Source organism: Marmota monax, unplaced genomic scaffold (genome assembly GCF_021218885.2).
Source record: "Marmota monax isolate L192 unplaced genomic scaffold, Marmota_monax_Labrador192_F-V1.1 WCK01_AAM20220418_F8-fsc00019, whole genome shotgun sequence".
NCBI lineage: Eukaryota > Metazoa > Chordata > Mammalia > Rodentia > Sciuridae > Marmota > Marmota monax.
Genome location: NW_026695242.1, coordinates 6,623,659 through 6,642,608, shown reverse-complemented (window position 1 = coordinate 6,642,608; position 18,950 = coordinate 6,623,659). Strand labels below are relative to the sequence as shown.

At 36.3% G+C, this 18,950-nt stretch overlaps 1 protein-coding gene across 3 annotated transcripts in view; it reads right to left on the bottom strand.

Moving 5' to 3' along the window:
• The window catches only part of Micu1 (mitochondrial calcium uptake 1), a 188,595-nt gene that overhangs the window by 12,317 nt on the left and 157,328 nt on the right, over window positions 1-18,950 (bottom strand). For all 3 annotated transcript variants that reach the window (XM_046419603.2, XM_046419604.2, XM_046419605.2), the window contains exon 10: window positions 16,285-16,393. In XM_046419603.2, coding sequence (XP_046275559.1) covers window positions 16,285-16,393 — 109 coding nt within the window. The remainder of the gene's footprint in view (window positions 1-16,284; window positions 16,394-18,950) is intronic.

The window sequence follows — 18,950 nt, the reverse complement described above, 5'->3', positions numbered from 1 at the left end:
GCTCTGAAATAATGTAAGGGTTGCAACAGAAAGCTAACAGAGCTGGTCTGGGTTTATGTTTATGGTTGGAAATGTCCTTTTGGGGCTTCTCAAGCCATACTTTATACGCAGCTGCCCTTATTTTTTAGATGCATGCACACTCTTCTGCAACTGAATTCTGAACTGCATAACTTAGATCTAATAGGGGCACAAAACAAGGTCTAATTAAGCTCTAAATTTCCTAGTGAGAAAATAAATTAAAACTGCCACCTTTCTTTTGGGAATTCAATAGCTTTTGCTCTAACTTCAAATCTATCTGGATAATTACAGGTTAGTTCATTTTCATAGATTTGAACATAACTTCAGACTATAACATGTACCTTAAAACATTACTACATTCAGTAAAAAGTTGATTTTGTTACAGTAATAGAAGTGAGAATCTGGATGAATCCTTGGAGATGTTTAATATAACCCCCATTGGAATATTAGAGAAGTTGTGACCTGCTCAAGGTGTCACAGGAAGTTAGTGACATGAGAAGGTGCTGGAGTTCCACCATTCTCTCCCTCATTCCAAGCTCTAGAACGGTCCACTATCCTTTCTGGAATCTGACCATGTTTAAAATTAATTCACTTGTTTGGTTCATTGAACATCTACTATATATAAAGATTTATCTAGGTCTGAGTAGGACACAAAGATGTAGAAAATATGGTTCATGTCTATATAATGATGAAACTGAAGCTAAAGGCTTCAATCCTCATTGATAATTACAAACTTAGAATTTCCAAGCTGCAAGAATCTAAAAACTGACTGTAGATACTATTTCCTCAAAAGTAGGCTTCATCAGGCCCTAGGGTGGTCTTTAAAACATTTTAAAAATTATTTTTATTTTTTTGTGGTGTTGAGGATGGAACCCAGGGCCTTTGGCATGTTAAGCAAGTACTCTACCACTGGGTCACAACTCCAGCCCCCTCCACCTTTTTGAATTTTTTTTGGTACCATGGATTGAATTCAGGGGTACTTAACTACTGAGTCATATCCTCAGCACTTTTTATTTTTTATTTTGAGAAAAGGTCTTGCTAAGTTGCTCAGGACCTCACTAAGTTGCCGAGGCTGGCCTTAAACTTGTGATCCTCCTGCCTGAACCACTAGGATTATAGGCGTGTGCCACCTGGCTCAGCCACATTTTTTTTTTTTTTTAATTAAGTTTTTGTTAAGTTGTCATATAAGTAGGCAGAATAAAGCACCTAGAGTTTGAAAACCAGTATAGGTGGCTGGGTATAGTTACAATATCAATCTAACATTTTTGTGTAGTATTATTTCTTAATTTTTCCCAACAGCTCTGAAACAAGTATTTGTAACATCACCATTCTAAAGAACAAAAACTGGAGGCTTTGAGACCTTCAGGGATTTGTCCAAGGTCACTAGTAAGTAGCATGGATTCAACCTCAGGTTTGAGTGTAAAGCCAAAATTTATGCTTAGCATCTCCCAAGTTTATGGGTAGGCAGAATTAATACTGTTGCAATGGCCATTTTACCAAAAGGGATCTATAGCTTCAAAGCAATCCCCATCAAAATACCAGTGACATTCTTTACCAAATGAGAAAAAAATTTATATGGAAGAACAAAAGACCCAGAATAGCCAAAGCAATTCTGATCAATAAAAACAAAAACAAAACAAAACAACCAATGCTGAAGGTATCATAAAACCCAATTTTAAATGATGCTACAGAGCTATAGTACTGGCATAAAAGCAGACACAAAGACCAATAGAATAGAATAGAAGACACAGAGGTAAACATACACAGACACCATTTTTGAGAAAGGTGTCAAAAACATATGTAGGAGAAAAGAAATGGTGCTGGGAGAACTAGATATCTATATGTAGAAGATTATGAAACTAGATCTCTTATCTTTCACCCTGCACAAAAGTCAACTCAAAAATGGATCAAAGACCTAGGAATTAAATTAAAACTTAGTGGCACATGCTTGTAATTCTAGCAATTTAGGAGGTTGAGGCAGGAGGATCACAAGTTTGAGGCTAGCCTGGGCAACTTATTGAGATGCTCAGCAACTTAGCAAGACCCTGTCTCAAAAACTGAAAAAGAGCTGGGGATGTAACTCAGTGGTAAAGCACCTTTGGGTTCAATCCCCAGTAATCCCGCCCCTCACCAAAACAAACAAACAAAGAACCAAACAGATCCTCAACATCAAAAACAAACAAAAAACCTAAATAAACTAAATGATACTTCTTGATAGAAATACAAATAGCCAAGAATTATATAAAAAAAGGTCCAACATTTTTACCATTAGGGAAATGAAAAATAAAAGTATATTGAGGGCTGGGGATATAGCTCAGTTGTAAAGAGTGTTTGCCCTGCATGCACAAGGCCCTGGGTTCAATCCCCAGTACCACAAACAAACAAATAAATAAATTGAAGGGCTAAGGCTGTAGTTTAGTGCTTGCCTAGCATGTGTGAGGCACTGGGTTCAATCCTTAGCATCACAAAAAAATAAACAATTTGCCAGAATTTTATTGAGGATTTTTGATTTCTGTTCATGAGAGATATTGGTCTGAAGTTTTCTTTTTTTGATGTGTCTTTGCCTATTTAGAATTAGGGTGATATTGGCCTCTTAGAATGAGTTAGAAAGTGCTTCCTCTTTTTCTATTTCATGAAATAATTTTGGAGAGTATTGGTATTAGTTCTTTTTTAAAGGTCTTGTAGAACTCAGCTGTGTATCAACAGGGCTTTTCTTGGTTGGTAGGCTTCCTGATAGCATCTTCTATTTCACTGCTTGAAACTGATCTGTTTAAATTGTGCATATCATCCTGATTCAATTTGAGCAAATCATATGACTCTAGAAATTTGTTGATGTCTTAGATATTTTCTATTTTATTGGAGTACAAACTTTCAAAATAATTTCTGATTATCTTCTGTATTTCTGTAGTATCTGTTGTGATATTACACCACGATCAAGTGGGGTTCATCCCAGGGATGCAAGGTTGGTTTAACACATGGAAATCAATAAATGTAATTCATCACATCAGTAGACTTAAAGATAAAAATCATATGATTATCTCAAGAGATGCAGAAAAAGCATTTGACAAAATACAACACCTCTTCATGTTCAAAACACTAGAAAAATTAGGGATAACAGGAACATATCAGCATTGTAAAAGTTATCTATGCTAAGCCCAAGGCCAACATCATTCTAAATGGAGAAAAACTGAAAGCATTCCCTCTAAAAACTGGAACAAGACAGGGATGCCCTCTTTTACCTCTTGAAACACTAGCCAGAGCAATTAGATGAAAAAAATTAAAGGGATATGGATAGGAAAATAAGAAATTATCATTATTTGCCCACGATATGATTCTATGCCTACAGGACCCAAAAAATCCCACCAGAAAACTTCTAGAACTCATAAATGAATTCAGCAATGTAGTAGGATATAAAATAACACCCACAAATCAAAGGCATTTCTGTGTTATCAGTGACAAATTCTCTGAAAGGGAAATGAGGAAAACTACCCTATTTACAATATCTTGAACAAAACCAACCAACCAACCAAACAAACAAACAAACAAAACAACATAGGGAATCAACCTAACAACAACAACAAAAGACCTCTACAATGAAAACTACAGAATCCGAAGAAAGAAATTAAAGAAGACCTTAGAAGATGGAAAGATCTGCCTTTGTTCTTGGATAGGCAGAATTAATATTGTCAAAATGACCATACTACCAAAAGCACATCCAGATTTAACGCAATTCCTATCAAAATCCCAATGACATTTCTCATAGAAATAGAAAAAGCAGTCATGAAATCCATCTGGGAAAATAAGAGATCTAGAATAGCTAAAGCAATCCTTAGCAAGAAGAGTGAAGCAGACTATATACCAGACCTTAAACTATACTACAGAGTAATAGTAACAAAAACAGCATGGTATTGGCACCAAAATAGACTTGTAGACCAATGGCACAGAATAGAGGACACAGAGAACAAACCCACATAATTACAGTTATGTTAGACAAAGGCACCAAAAACACACATTGGAGAAAAGATAGCCTCTTCAACAAAAGGTGCTAGGAAAACTAGAAATCCATATGCAACAAAATGAAATTAAACCTCTATCTCTCACCATGCATAAAACTCAACTCAAAGTGGATCAAGGACCTAGGAATTAAACCAGAGACACTGGGCCTAATAGAAGGAAAAAGTAGGCCCATATCTCCATCATGTTGGATTAGGCCCCTACTTCCTTAATAAGACTCCTATAACTCAAGAATTACAATCAAGAATTAATAAATGGGATGCATTCAAATTAAAAAGCTTCTACTCAGCAAAAGAAACAATCAGTGAGGTGAACAGAGAGCCTACATTTTGGAAGCAAATTTTTACCACACACACATTAGATGGAGGACTAATTTCTAGGATATATAAAGAACTCAAAAATGTTAATGCCAAAAACCCCACAAATAATCCAATCAATAAATGGGCCAAGGAACTGAACAGATACTTCTCAGAAGATACACAATCAATAAACAAATATATGGAAAAATGTTCAACATCTTTAGCAATTAGAGAAATGCAAATCAAAACTACTTTAAGATTTCATCTCACTTCAGTCAGAATGGCAGCTATTATGAATACAAACAACAATAAGTGTTGGTGAGGATATGGGGGGAAAAGATGCATTCATAGATTGCTGGTGGGACTGCAAATTGGTGCAGTCAATATGGAAAGCAGTAAGAAGATTCCTTGGAAAACTGGGAATTAACCACCATTTGACCCAGCTATCCCACTCCTCGGTCTATATTCAAAGGACTTAAAAACAGTATACTAATGGGACACAGCCACATCAATGTTTACAGCAGCACAATTCATAACAGCTAAACTGTGGAACCAACCTAGATGCCCTTCAGTATATGAATGGATAAAGAAAACGTGGTATATAAACATAATGGAATATTAGTCAGCATTAAAAGAGAATAAAATCATGGCATTTGCAGGTAAATGGATGGAGTTGGAGAATATAATGCTAAGTGAAGTAAGCCAATCCCAAAAAACCAAATGCCAAATGTTTTCTCTGATATAAGGATGCTGATTCATAATGGGGTTGTAGGGTGGAGCATGGGAAGAATAGATGAACTCTAGATAGGGCAAAGGGGAGGGAGGGGGAGGGAGGGAGTATGGGGGTAGGAAAGATGGTAGAGTGAGATGGACATCATTACCCTAAGTACATGTACGAAGGCAGGAACGGTGTGACTCTACTTTGTGTACAACCAGAGACACAAAAAATTGAGCTTTATATGTGTAATATGAATTGTAATGCATTCTGCTGTCGTATATAACAAATTAGAATAATTTTTTAAAAAGATAAAAACAAAATAAAGGCATTCTATCCATTTACAACTGCACTGAAAGTCCATCTTATTCCAGTCAGAATGGGAATCATAAATAACAATAAGTGTTAGTGAGGATGTGGGGAAAAATAAACTTATGAACTATTGGTGAAAAGGTAAGTTAGTACAGCCACTATGGAAATCAGTAGGGAAGTACCTCAAAATACAAAAAATGGAACTACTATATGATCCAGCTATACTACTACTTAGAATTTATCCAAAAGAATTAATAACAGCACACTTTTAGAGATACATGCATTGCCATGTTTATAGCAGCATAATTAATTCATAGCAGTCAAGTTATGGAATCAGCCTAGGTGTCCATCAACAGATGAATGAATAAAGAAAATAGGGCATATATACAAAATGAAGTTTTATTCAGTTATAAAGAATAATGAAATAATGTCATTTTCAGGTAAATGGATGGAACTGGAAAGAGAGCTTCATGTTAAGTGAAATAAGCCAGACTCAGAAAGACAAGTGTCATATGTAGAAGCTAGAGAGAAAAAAGGAAAAAAAAAAGGGATCTCATAAAACCAGAAGGGAGACCATCAGGGTAGGGAAACCATTATACCATTCTGTAGAGTTAATATGCATCAACAAAAAATGAAAAATTATGCTTAGCACAATTTCTGGTTAACTCTTAATAAATGCTAGATTCCAGAGCAGTGTCTAAGTGAAACGAGCTCCCAACATACAGCTGAGTGGAGATGGTGAAGAACACCTGGATCATTAGAAGCTGAGACATCTGCTTCTGTACCCTGTATTTTGATGTTCAGAAACGAACAGCTTAGCATACACATTTCTTTTAAAGGATATTGTGGCACCAACTTTCCCTGAAGCATGAATTCATTTAAGTGACTTTAGGCTTTTGTGTTTTGGTTTCTCTGTGGAAAGTATTGAGATTAGAAAGGTTAAGAACACAAATGTGGCTATTAGGACATTCCCACATGAATTATGGAGCTAGATTAGACCACTCCAAAGGTCTGTCACTTAAGATGCTAGAGGCTGTCTGAGCTGGAGAACATGCTCCCAAATAGCCGCAAGGGAAAACTTCATATTCCAGACTCAGGAGAAGGGCACTGTCTCCAAAACATTCCCTTCTTACCCTAAGGATGATCAACTCGTAGTCCAGGGCAACTGGGGAGAAACAGCTTAGAGCCTTTCTTCTCTAGGATACTGAGAAGTGCAGTTAAAAATGCTGAATTGCACTGCCTCCTGGATTGCGCTTCAGCAAAGATTTTCAAACTCCAACAAAATCTTGGAGCGTACTGTAAGTCTACATGATGGCTTGGGAAATATACACACTTTGGGATTAAGCTTTAATTAAGCCAGCTTGAATCCTGGCTCTACTACTTAAATAGGGATAATACCACCAACCTTTCAGGTTTTGAGGATTAAGAGAGATACCATACATAAAGTGCTTAGCATCGTGCCTGGTACATGAAAGCTGCTTTAAAATGATAGTTACTAGTGTTCCAGATGTGCAATGGCCTCTAAAGGGCAATGTTATAGAATGCTTAGTGCTTGGGAGGGGTGTCAGCTTCTCTGTTAAAGATAGATGTTCAGATTGTATGATTTTGTCATGTGCTCAAAATTACTTACTCTTATCAGTAATTTTCTGACTCTTCCAACAACCTGTAGGGACCTATATGCCAAAAGAGTGGAGGCTTTTACTTTAGGACTGGGGCTGTAGTTCAGAAGTAGAGCCCTTGCCTAGCATGTATGAGGCCCTGGGTTAGACTCCCAGCACTAGGGGAAAAAGACTGTACTCATTAAATTTTATGACTAAAAGAATTTGAAAGCCACAAAGGTTCTTAGAAGTCATCCATATGATCCAAATCACCTAAGAGAGAAAAGAACTGTAATCATTTAATAGTGAGACTGAAACTCAAAACCAACCAAACAAACAAAAAACCAAACTTTGGGGTTGCAGAGAACATCCTTTTACTGCTTATTCTTTTGGCTTGTCAGACAACAAGGTAAACTGTGCATATAGAATGTAAGGACAGCCAAGTTATAAACTACAAATTCCAATCTAAGCAGAACTGTGCTGGGGCATGGACAGCAAATGCATGGATTTTAGAGCAAATCAAGTTTGTTTTATTTAGTTCAAAGTACACAGGGGACAAAACTAGACCCACAAGTTTATCAAATCTATGACAATCTGGGATGCTTTACACTAGAACATTACTGTACCTGGAAAACTTTTACTTTCTTGGCAGAAATAGGAATACTCAGATTTACAGGCCATAAGCTCACTCTTGAGATCCAGCTCAAATAATTTTTAACTACTTCATCATAGGAAGCTGTTGGGGAAGGAGTTGTGTTCAATTTCCCATTACCTTCTTGAACAGACAAATAATTCAGACAGCCTGTGAGAGGTAATATATCTAATTTACACCTAGTATGTGTACGAATGAGCAATAGAATTGGTTCCTCTTGAGTGCTAAACAAAAGAGATGACCTACACTGAAAACACAATATTTCATGGAGAAAGGTTCTTTTCTGAAGAGGTTAGAATTCACCAAGGACAATTTTTTCTTAACTAAGACACCATTATCACAGGGGCCATGCAGAACTAAGAAACTGCCTCACTGAAATTTCCAAATTTAGGAACTGAATCATGCTCCATTATGGCAAATATGCAGCTGCTACCTGTCTGGATCTCTCATTGTTTAGAGGAACATTAACTCTGTAAAGTGTTAAAAATATTTTAGAGCAAATCAAGTTTGGAAACTATAGCCTTCTTTTGGAGACTGATAATACATATTTAAAGCTGGTGGGAGTAGTGCTACAGGAAGAAATTTTGTATAACTCTGGCAGTTTCCAAACTTATTTGAATCGTGGAACACCTTTCTTTTAAAACCTACAGAACCATTAACACACTGCAGTATACAGTATTCTTGATAATGCCATTTGGGAAATTCTGTGCTAACTTAGGTCCAAAGACTGGTTTGTAAGCTCTAAACTAGCCAAGGAAGGGACAGTGCCAGAGCCTCAAGGAGGTGGCAATTTTTAAAGGTCTTAACTTTTGGGAAAAATGAAGACAGCTGAGAGTAACCAGACCGAGAGCAGAAGCCAGATAAAAAGTACTCCCGTCTCCACCCCTGCCTTACTCTTTCCTACCCCGGCATGTGTCAGGGCTCCACTTTTCAGTTTCAAGATCTTCTTATGGCCAGTCAGTACTAACCACACCAACCTGAAGCTGCTCGTATACTTTTCTCTCTTTTCCCCCATTAGACTGTGAGTTTCTCCAGGGCAGAACCCTGTGCCGAGCACAGTCACTGGCTGAATAACTGGATGAGCCATCTTAGTTTTGTTTAATTATCAACTTACATGGAAATAGCTGACTTCTATTAAATGTTCACTGCCTGACAGGCCAAGGTTAAGTCCTTTAAACAGATTTATTCTCACAACAACTTTAAGAGGTAGGTATTTTTATCCTTATTTTAAAAACATAGAAACTAAATTCAGAAAATGCCAAAGCTACCTGACTGTAAATGATGGAGCCAAGACTTGAATTCAGGTAACATGACTGTGGGGAGCCACTCTGAATGACCCACGCCTTCCAGTCCTGAAGCAGGAGGCTTCCAATCACTACATTTCATGGTGACTTGGGCATTGCCCAGCTCAGATAAGAGGAGGGTCTTCTTCAGATGTAGGTGTCACCCCTGGGGTTGAGTTACACTCACCTGTCCCTTGTAACCTTGCCTCTTCTGGCTTTTTTTGGATAGAACTTTCTAAGAATAAGGGTCCCCCAATAAAAGCCCACTTCTGAATGTGCTCACTCACTCTTGCTAGCCTCTCGTGACTTTCTCTTGCTCTCCCTTTTGGGGAGCCTGAGGCCAAGAGCAGAGAAGCCGTCCTGAAGCTATTTCTATATTTTATTTGGTGTCCCTGCAAATTCACACAAGCGACCTTAAGTTCAGCTGCCCGTGCATTTGAGCCCCTGCAACCTGTGGATATGACTTTGATTGAAAATAGCATCTTTGCAGAAATAATTAAGGATTTGGAGATGAGATCATCCTGGATTACCCAGCTGGGCTCTAAATCCAGTGACAAGTGTCCTTATAAGACACACAGAGAAGGACATTTGAGGAGGAAGAGGGGAACCATGAAGAGAGACAGAGTTTAGAGATATGCAGCTACAAGTTAAGTAACATCTAGAGCCAGAAGAAATTGGAAGAGACAAGGAAGGATGCTTTCCTACAGCCTTTGGAGGAAGTGTGGCCCTGCTACATCTTAATTTCAGATTTCCTGCCTTTAAAACTGTGAACTGTAAGAAAACAAATTTGTGTTGTTTTAAATCACTGAGTTTGCTGCTGGGAATGTAGCTCAGTGGTAGGCACCTGCCTAATATGTGTGACGCCCTGGGTTCAACACTGCAAAAAAAAAAAAAAAAAGGTAAATGATTGAGTTTGTGGCCATCTGTCATAGCAGTCCTAGGAAAAAAATACACGTAGATTCTCCTTGTTACTTAGCATGGCTCTAAACCAACTTCTCCTAGATATCTATTGTTACACACACACAGGGAATCCAACGTTAGATGAAACCAAGAAGTCAAAGAAAATGGCAAAACATCATACATGTCACAGCCAAACGTACTTTTGCATGTCAGTGCAATTTGTACCACTGCCTCCGTTAATACAGATAATGAGGCACAGAATTTATAAGGAGTATAAGGAAACTAAACATTTCAGTAAATGGCCTAACTCAGAAACACTTTTCCTTTTTTTAATCACTAGGTTGCATTTCTCTTTGCTACTACTACCCTGAATCATTCTATTTTGTACACCCTATAATTTTAACACAAATACTGATTCATCCTATATGGTTGTTCTTTAAAGTAGTGCAATTAGCTTTAGTTGAGCTCTTCCAAAAAAAAAAAAAAGTATAAAAAAATAAAAAGAAGCTTATTAATTCTATTTTTACAGTAATGGAAGAGTTCAATTCTTAAATTTTTGGATTTGAAGATGCTGTCTAATCCTGTTTTGTGAAACAGAGCAAAATAACCAGGCTATTCTGGAGAAATAACCTAGTAATGCCTCCCCCCTAATCTACACATTTACACTTTTTCCCCCTAAAAGATTATACAACGATCAGAGAAGATATTATTTTAAACAAATGCTATTTTAAAAATCTAGTGAATTAATAAAATGAGATAAAAGTCATCCAGGTTAGAAAGCACAAAGTAAAATTATATTGAGGATGGAATGATCTTAATTTTTCTAGCTTCATTGATATAATAAATAAAAATCATATTTATTTAAGGTATACAATATAATTTTGATTTTATGCAGTACTGGGGATTGAACTCAGGGTTTTAGGCATTCTAGGCAAGCACCGTACGACTGAGCTACATCCCCAGTTCCAACATTTTTTTTTTAATATTTATTTTTTTTAGTTATAGTTTGACACAATACCTTTACTTTATCTATTTATTTCTATGTGGTGTTAAGGATTGAACCCAGGGCCTCGCATATGCTAGGTAATCAAGCTAACTAACATTTCCATCACTTTAGATGGTTATCTTTTTGTGTACATGTATGGTAAGGAACACTTAAGGTCAACTCTTAGCAAACTCCAAGTATATAATACAATATTACTAATTATAGTCATAATGCTATACATTAGCTCTCTAGAATTAATTCATCCTGCATCACTAAAATTTTGTACACTTTGACCAGTGTCTCCCCATTTACCTTACCCCTGAAACCCCTAACAACCATCATTCTATACTGCTTTTGCAAGTTGGACTTCTTTTTTTTTCTGGGGGGTGGGCGGGGAAGGAAGTGGGAGTACCAGGGATTGATTTCAGGAGCACTTGGCCACTGAGCCATATCCCCAGCCTTATTTTGTATTTTATTTAGAGACAGAGTCTCATTGAATTGCTTGGTGTCTTGCTTTTGCTGAGGCTGGCTTTGAACTTGAGAACATCCTGCCTCAGCCTCCCCAGCCACTGGGATTACAGGCATGCGACACGGCACCCAGCGAGTTGCACACTGGACTTCTTTTAGATTTCACAATAAGTTAGAGCCATGATCTTCTATCAGAAAAATCTTAAGAAAATCACTTAAAAATGCAAGACTGTGCTTAAAAAACCTGTTAGTGCTTTGGAGAGATTTAAAAATATTTACTTAGTACCCCAAAGTGAAATAAAGACATTTTCAGATTAAACCAAAAATGAAGAGAACTTATTATTGCTAATAGACCTGCACTGCCAAAAGTGACAAAATTCTTCAGACTTTCTTTAGAACAGATTAAAAATCTGAATATTTCATAAATGAAAAGCACTAAAATGGTAAATATGTGGGTAAATATTAAAAACAGTCTTTTCTCTTAATTTCTTAAAAAATACAATTATTGAAAGTAAAAGCCCTCACATTGTGTTAGAGATTATAATATACACAGATAAAATATAAATGACAGGGTCTGGGGTTGTGGCTCAGTGGTAGAGCTCTTGCCTGGCACAGATGAGACACTGGGTTCGATCCTCCGCACTACATAAAAATAAAATAAAAATAAAAAAACAAAGGTATTGTGTCCATCTACAAATAAATAAATAAACAAATAAAAAATATAGATGACAACTACAGCATAAAAGACAGAGTGGTGATATGTAGAACTGTTAGACTGTAGGGTTCTTATATTTTACTTGGAGTGGTACCAATATTAACTCTAAGTAAACCACAAAAAGTTATATTGTAATTTCTGGAGAAACCACTAAAATATTAAGTGCTAAAGGCCATTAGACCCAACTATATGCCATCTAGAAGATATGTACTTCAAAGATAGATAGGCTGAAATTAAATAGAAAAATACAGACTATGCAAACAACCTGCACTTAAGGAAACTATGCTAATATGTCAGACAAAACAGACTTCAACAGGTACGTTATAAAAGATAAAGGGAGGACATTCATACTAATAACAGAGTCAATTCATCAGAAAGCATAACAAATCCTCAGTATGTATATACTTAATACCAGAGTTCAAAATTAAGACTGACATCATTTAAATGGACAAACAGATAAACCCATATATTGTACATGGAAATTTTTAACACTCTTCTCCCATGAAATGATAATAGCCACTAGATAAGAAAAAAAAAAAAAGACAATAAAAACACAGAAGACATAAATACACTATCAACTACCTTGATCTAAGTGACATTTTTGTAACATTTTACTTCAAACTTCAGAATACACATCTTTTCCAATGTAAATAAAACATTCATCAAAAAACAAAACAATGGGTCTGGGGTTATGGCTCAGTGGTAGAGTGCTTGCCTCACACATGTGTGAGGCACTGGGTTCAATTCTCAGCACCGCATATAAATAAATGAATAAAATAAAGGTCTGTCAATATTAAAAAATATTAAACAAAACAAAACAACTTACCATCTATTGAGCCATTAAACAAATCTCAATAAACCTTAAGGAAAAGAAATTTTACAGAATGTGTTTTCTGACCACAATGAAATTAAATTAGGAGGTATCTAGGGGAAAAATACCCAAATATTTGGAAGTTAACATACCTTTAAATAATCCATGTGTACACCAGAGAAATTACAAGGAAAATCAGAAGATATTTTAAACAGGATGATAAAAATATAAATACATCAAAGTTTATGGGATGTAGATAAAACAGTGTTTAGGAGGGAGGGAAATTTATACTTTTAAAGCTTATCTTAGAAAAGGTAGATTAAGGTTCTATCTTAAACAGCTAGAAAAAGGAAAACAAAGTAATTCATGCTGAAAAGAAGTAGAAGGAAGGAAATAACAAAGATATGAACAGAAATTAACCAAACAGACAAGAAACCATAGAGAAAAATCAACAAAGTCAAAAACTGTTTTTTTCTGAAAAGAATAATAAAAGTGCTAAACCTCAGGCTGGGGATGGAGCTCAGTGGTATGGTGCTTGCCCTGGATGTGTTAGGCCTGAAAGTCAGCCTCCAGTGTGTGTGTGCACGCACACACTCACATGCAAACATGCCAAAAAAAGAAAAGATAATTTACTGAAGGTAGGGTGAAAGGGAGGACTTCAGATTCTACCAACAAAGAAATAATAATGAAATATAATGAACATTTTATGTGAGTGAATTCAATAACTTAGATAAAACAGGCAAATTCCTTAAACATAAAACTTGTGTGGGGAGTTGTAGCTCAGCGATAGAGCATGTGCCTAGCACACTCAAGGCCCTGGGTTCAATCCCCAGCATTGCAAAAACATGAAAACAAACAAATGAAAAAGACACAGCCAGGCAGAGCGGTGCATTCCGGTAATACTAGCAAATTAAGGGAGCTGAACAGAAGGATCTCAAGTCTGAGGCCAGCTTCAGCAACTTGTGAGGCCCTAAGCAATTTAGCAAGACCCTATCTCAAAAAAGCACTGGGAATGTAGTTTGGTGGTAAAGCACCCTGGGTTGAATTCCTAGTATCCACCCTCCCACAAAAAAAAAAAAAAAAAAAAAAGAAAACAAATTTGAAATATTCAACAAGATAAAATGCAAACTCCGAAGGCCTATATATTTATTAAGCATTAAATGATCAAAAGCTTCCCACAAAAAAACATTAGGGGATTGTGGCTCAGTGGTGGAGCGGGCACTTGCCTGACTTGTGTGAAACACTGGGTTCGATTCTAAGCACCACATATAAATAAATGAATAAAATAAAGGTCTGTCAAAAACTAAAAAAAAAGGAAAAGAAATTAAAAAAAAAAAAGAAAAAGAAAGATTTTAGGATCTGATAGTTTCACTGGTGAATTCTACCAAATAATTCAGAAAGAAGGAATGTGAATCTTACACAAGCTCGCTCTTTATTTTTGTGGTGGTGGGAATCAAACACAGGGCCTCTGTGCACGCTAGATAAGTGCACTATCATTGAGCTACACCCCAGACCTTACCTAAGCCCTTTCTGAAACCAGAGGAGAAAAAGTTCCTAAATCATTTTATGAGGTCAGTATATTATGATATAAAATCTGAAAAGACAACACAAAAAAATAAAATTACAGACCCACATCCCTCGATATTTAACAAAATGTTAGCAAATCAATCTAGTGTCTGTAAAAGCTTCTAGAAAGTTAGATTTATTTCAGGGCTTTGAGAGATAAATAATGTTACCTACCATACTAAGAGAATAAAAGAGAAAAGTCTATAATCATTTCAATATACATAAAAAATTTGAGAAAATACAAGGGCCAGTGATGATAAAAAAAAGTTTTCATATCATAGAAAGTGACCAGCTGATTTTAAAATTTATATGGTAATACAAGGAACCCTAGAATATCCACAGCAATCTTGAAAAGGAAGAACTAGGTTCAGAGTATTTATAAGAGCTGACACCTAAACATTTTCTAGAAAGTTACAGTAATCAAGTGAATGTGGCCATACAGAGAGATATATGGATTAATGTTGGAGAATAGACAGCCCTGAAAATAGGTTCACACTCATGTGTCAAAGCAAACCAATGGATCACCTTTTCAATAAATGGTGAAGGTAAAACTAGAAAGCCACATTTTCTTTTTATACAGAATAAATAGTTACCTGCCTTTGGACTCAGCAATTCCACTTATAGGCAGGTGTTTGCCCAAGACAAATGAAAAAACATATTCACAAAAAACTTCTGCAAGAATGTTCAAACCAACTTTAAATAATGAATATAGTCAAAAACTGGGAACAGCCAAAGTGTCCAGAGATAGAAAATAGATAAACTGGGGGCTATTTATACAATAGATTCCTACTCCTCATAAAAAAGAATTTACTGACATGTACAATGACATAGATGGATCTTAAAAACATTATGTTGAGAGAAATCATAGAAAGAATGTACATTGTATGAAGTCCTAGAATAAGTAATATTAATCTATGGTTTATTAATCAGAATAAAGGTTGCCTTTTGATAAGTGGGGACAGAAATTGACCTTGAGGGGGGGAAGAAGTAACTTTAACAAGCATTGAACCAGCATTAATGGAAGTGAAGCATTCTTACATCTGCAACTTTGAACCAAAAAATAAGAGACTGATGAATAGTTAGAGGGATAAAACTATGCATAGATATATGATCAAGCCACTACAGTAAGTTAATTGAGCTGGATAGATAGATATTCTTTTTTTTTTTTTTTTTTTTTTGGTACCAGGGATTGAACTCAGGGGCACTCAACCACTGAGCCACATTAGTATTTTATTTAGAGACAGAATCTCACTGAGTTACTTAGCACCTCGTCTTGCTGAGGCTAGCTTTGAACTCATGATCCTCCTGTCTCAGCTTCCCAAGCCACTGAGATTGCAGGCATGCGCCACTGCGCCTGGCCCCATGGATATTCTTTAAATAATTATTTTGACTGCTCTGCAAGTCTGAAAAATTTCACAATAAAATGTAAAATGAAAAATTGTGCTTTTGATCCCTCTACTCTTTCATACTGCCTGTATAAATTGTAACTGAACCTATATGAAATAAGCCAACAGGGGCTCCTATTTTGAGTCATGATTTTATTTTTAGAATCTTTAATATAAGAAATAAACCTATCACTCCTCATCAAAGACAAAAATTGAATTGCAGAATGATTTCAGCTTCTCATTATGTATGCTATAACTCTGGCTCAGATGAAAGAAGTCCTGCAGTTTCATGCACTGTGCTTCTGCTTAAATGACTGTTTTCAAGGCTAATCATTTAAAGATGGGCATCTGCCCTGACTACAGCATTTCACATATTGAAATGTATTTGCTGAGCTTGGCATCTCAAGGTGAAATGCAAGGCTCACATAGTGCCGACAAAAACAAAATGAATAAAAGACAATGTTAAGAAAATCTGGCATTTTACTGTTAAGGAAGGGCAGTCACCTAATAGATTGCAGATTCAATATTTATACTTTCAAGAGAAAACTTTTGGGTTTAATTACCTTTATCAAGAGATGCTCCAGCCATATGGTAAAAGCTCAATGCAGTGTCCACATCATTAATATTTTTTAGGAAAGTAAAGAAGTTCTCCACCTCTTGAAACGTCAGACCCTAAAAAGAGAGACAGCAAGGTAAGGCAGGACCTGAAGTAAAAAGCAGCACACAGTGCAGAAAGCTAGGCAGCTACTCATGGCTTTAAGGCAGAAATCTGTGCTCTTGTCTAGATCAGAGACTGAATAAATTATTAGTCAAGGAATGTCAAATTTGTACATAATAGGGGAACAAAATTCTAGAATCTTACCCTGAGAAAAGCAAATTGGCTAATTGCTTCCCCCTCATGTGTAGAACGTGACGTAAAGCTGCTTGTAGTGATGGCTGGATATCTTTAATTAAAAAATTTCTAACTATGCTTTTCCATTAGTCACACTATCTATTATGACACTTCCTAAGTGGGCTGTAGCCACTTGATCTGTTATACATCTTAAGAAGTTATATCAGAGCCAGGACTTTCATTTGAATAGTTGTACAGGCCAGCTAAGCTTTCTGAAGCTTAAGCTAATTAAAGAACCACCAAAGTTAGCAATGTATAGGGAATGAATTTCAGTATTTAGCAAAACCCAAGCACTAGGGAAGCTGTTCATTATTTCAGTTTAGAAACTACTAATGAAATCATCCTTTTCAAAAGCTGTTCAGTGTTTGTACATCTTAACTCTACTATATTTTTTTCTGTGTAGTGCTGGAGATTAAACTCAGGGCCTCACACATGCTAGGCCAGTGCTCTGCCACTGAGCTACATCCCCAACTCCTTAATTTTCCATTCTATGATGGCTCAAGTGAAAGTAGTTCTATAAAATAGGGGCTACTGAGAGTTCCTTTACAGGGAGGAAGAGCTGTGCCATTCGCCTTTCCCTTACTTCTCACATATCAAGCTGTGATGGAAATGAAAACAGTTTCTAAGAAATGGAAACACTGGGGAATGCTGTAGACATTTTTAATGAAGCCTCGGGTCTTTAATGGATTGCAGATGTTGACTAGCTTCTACTTAGTGCTGCTTCTCTTTGGATTTCCATTTTCCTAAACCATTGAGGCCAGGAAACCACATCAGGAACTCAATAAGGAGGTAACCTTAATAAGACAATCCACAGTTTTTTTCTGATACTCTCCAAACGAGGCTGATTGTATCTTTCATTTTATCAGAGAGCTAAAATATGGTTACTATAATTATGTCACATGAGCTTTTATAAGTTTTTCCTCCTGAGAATCAGAGAATTTACAAATATTGTAGTATATGAAGGCCATATGGAAAGGTGCATTAAATACAAATTTACAACTTAACAAACTGTTCTAAAATGAACACCCAAAGACTCTCCATTCATGTCAAGAAAGAGACAATCATTGACAATATTTTGGAAGCTTCTTTCTTTCCCCACAAAGTGTCCTTTCCCAGTCATAATTTCTACCCCTACCTGTACCCCCAGTAATTATTATTACTTTTAAGAGATTCATTTCCTTGCCTTTTTTCCCTTAAGTAACATTGTTACCTATTTATGCATCCTTAAACAGAAATAGTTTAATTTTATCTGCTTTTGAACTTTATCAATGAATAATAATTTTATGAATGAAATTATATAGTATGCATTCTGGCAATAGTGCATCTGTATTCAAGCATTCATTCAAACATTTATGGAGTATCTACTATGTACCAAATTCCATGATTTTTGGCAGTGAACTGCAAGGCCCATATTTTATACTTTGAGGTCAATTTCTTGACTGTGACATGGAGGCCCAGAGCTAGGGCTCATTGTTTAAAAAAAAAATTTAAAAAAAAATATATATATATATATTAGGTGTTGATGAACCTTTATTTTGTTCATTTATTTATATGTGGTGCTGAGAATCGAACCCGTGCCTCACACATGCTAGGCAAGTGCTCTACCACTGAGCCACAACCCCAGCCCTCATTGTTTTTTTGGATTCTATATTAGACCACTAGATTAGAAGCTCAGGGTCTACAATTATCACTGCTTTATAAATGGATACACCATCATCCTTTCCCCTCCAGGAAAAGACAGGCACACAAAGAAAAGCAACCCAATGTCCACTGATAATAAATGGATAAACAAAATGCAGCATGTATGTGTGTGTATCACATGCTACAATGTGGATGGGCCTTGAAGACATTATGCCAAGTAATATAAGCCAGTCACAAAAGGATAAAACTGCATGGTTATATTTACATGAGGTACCTAGAATAGTCAAATTCATAGAGACAGAAAGTAGAATGGTGGGGACTGGGGAACCAGAGAATGAGGAGTTATTGTTTTTATTTTTTTGGCACCAGGAATTGATTCGAAGGTGTTTGACCACTGAACCACATCCCCAGCTCTTCATATTTTTTGAGACAGACAGGTTCTCATTTAGTTGTTTAGGGCCTTGCTAAATTGTTGAGGCTGGCCTTGAACTTGTGATACTCCTGCCTCAACCTCCAGAGTCACTGGGATGACAGGAGTATGCCACCCAGCCTCTTTTAGGGATTTTTTTAAAAAAAATATTTTTAGTTGTAGATGAACACAATACCTTTGTTTATTTAGTTTTATGTGGTGTTGGGGATTGAACCCAGGGTCTCACACATGCTAGGCAAGTGCTCACACATGCTAGAGCACTACAA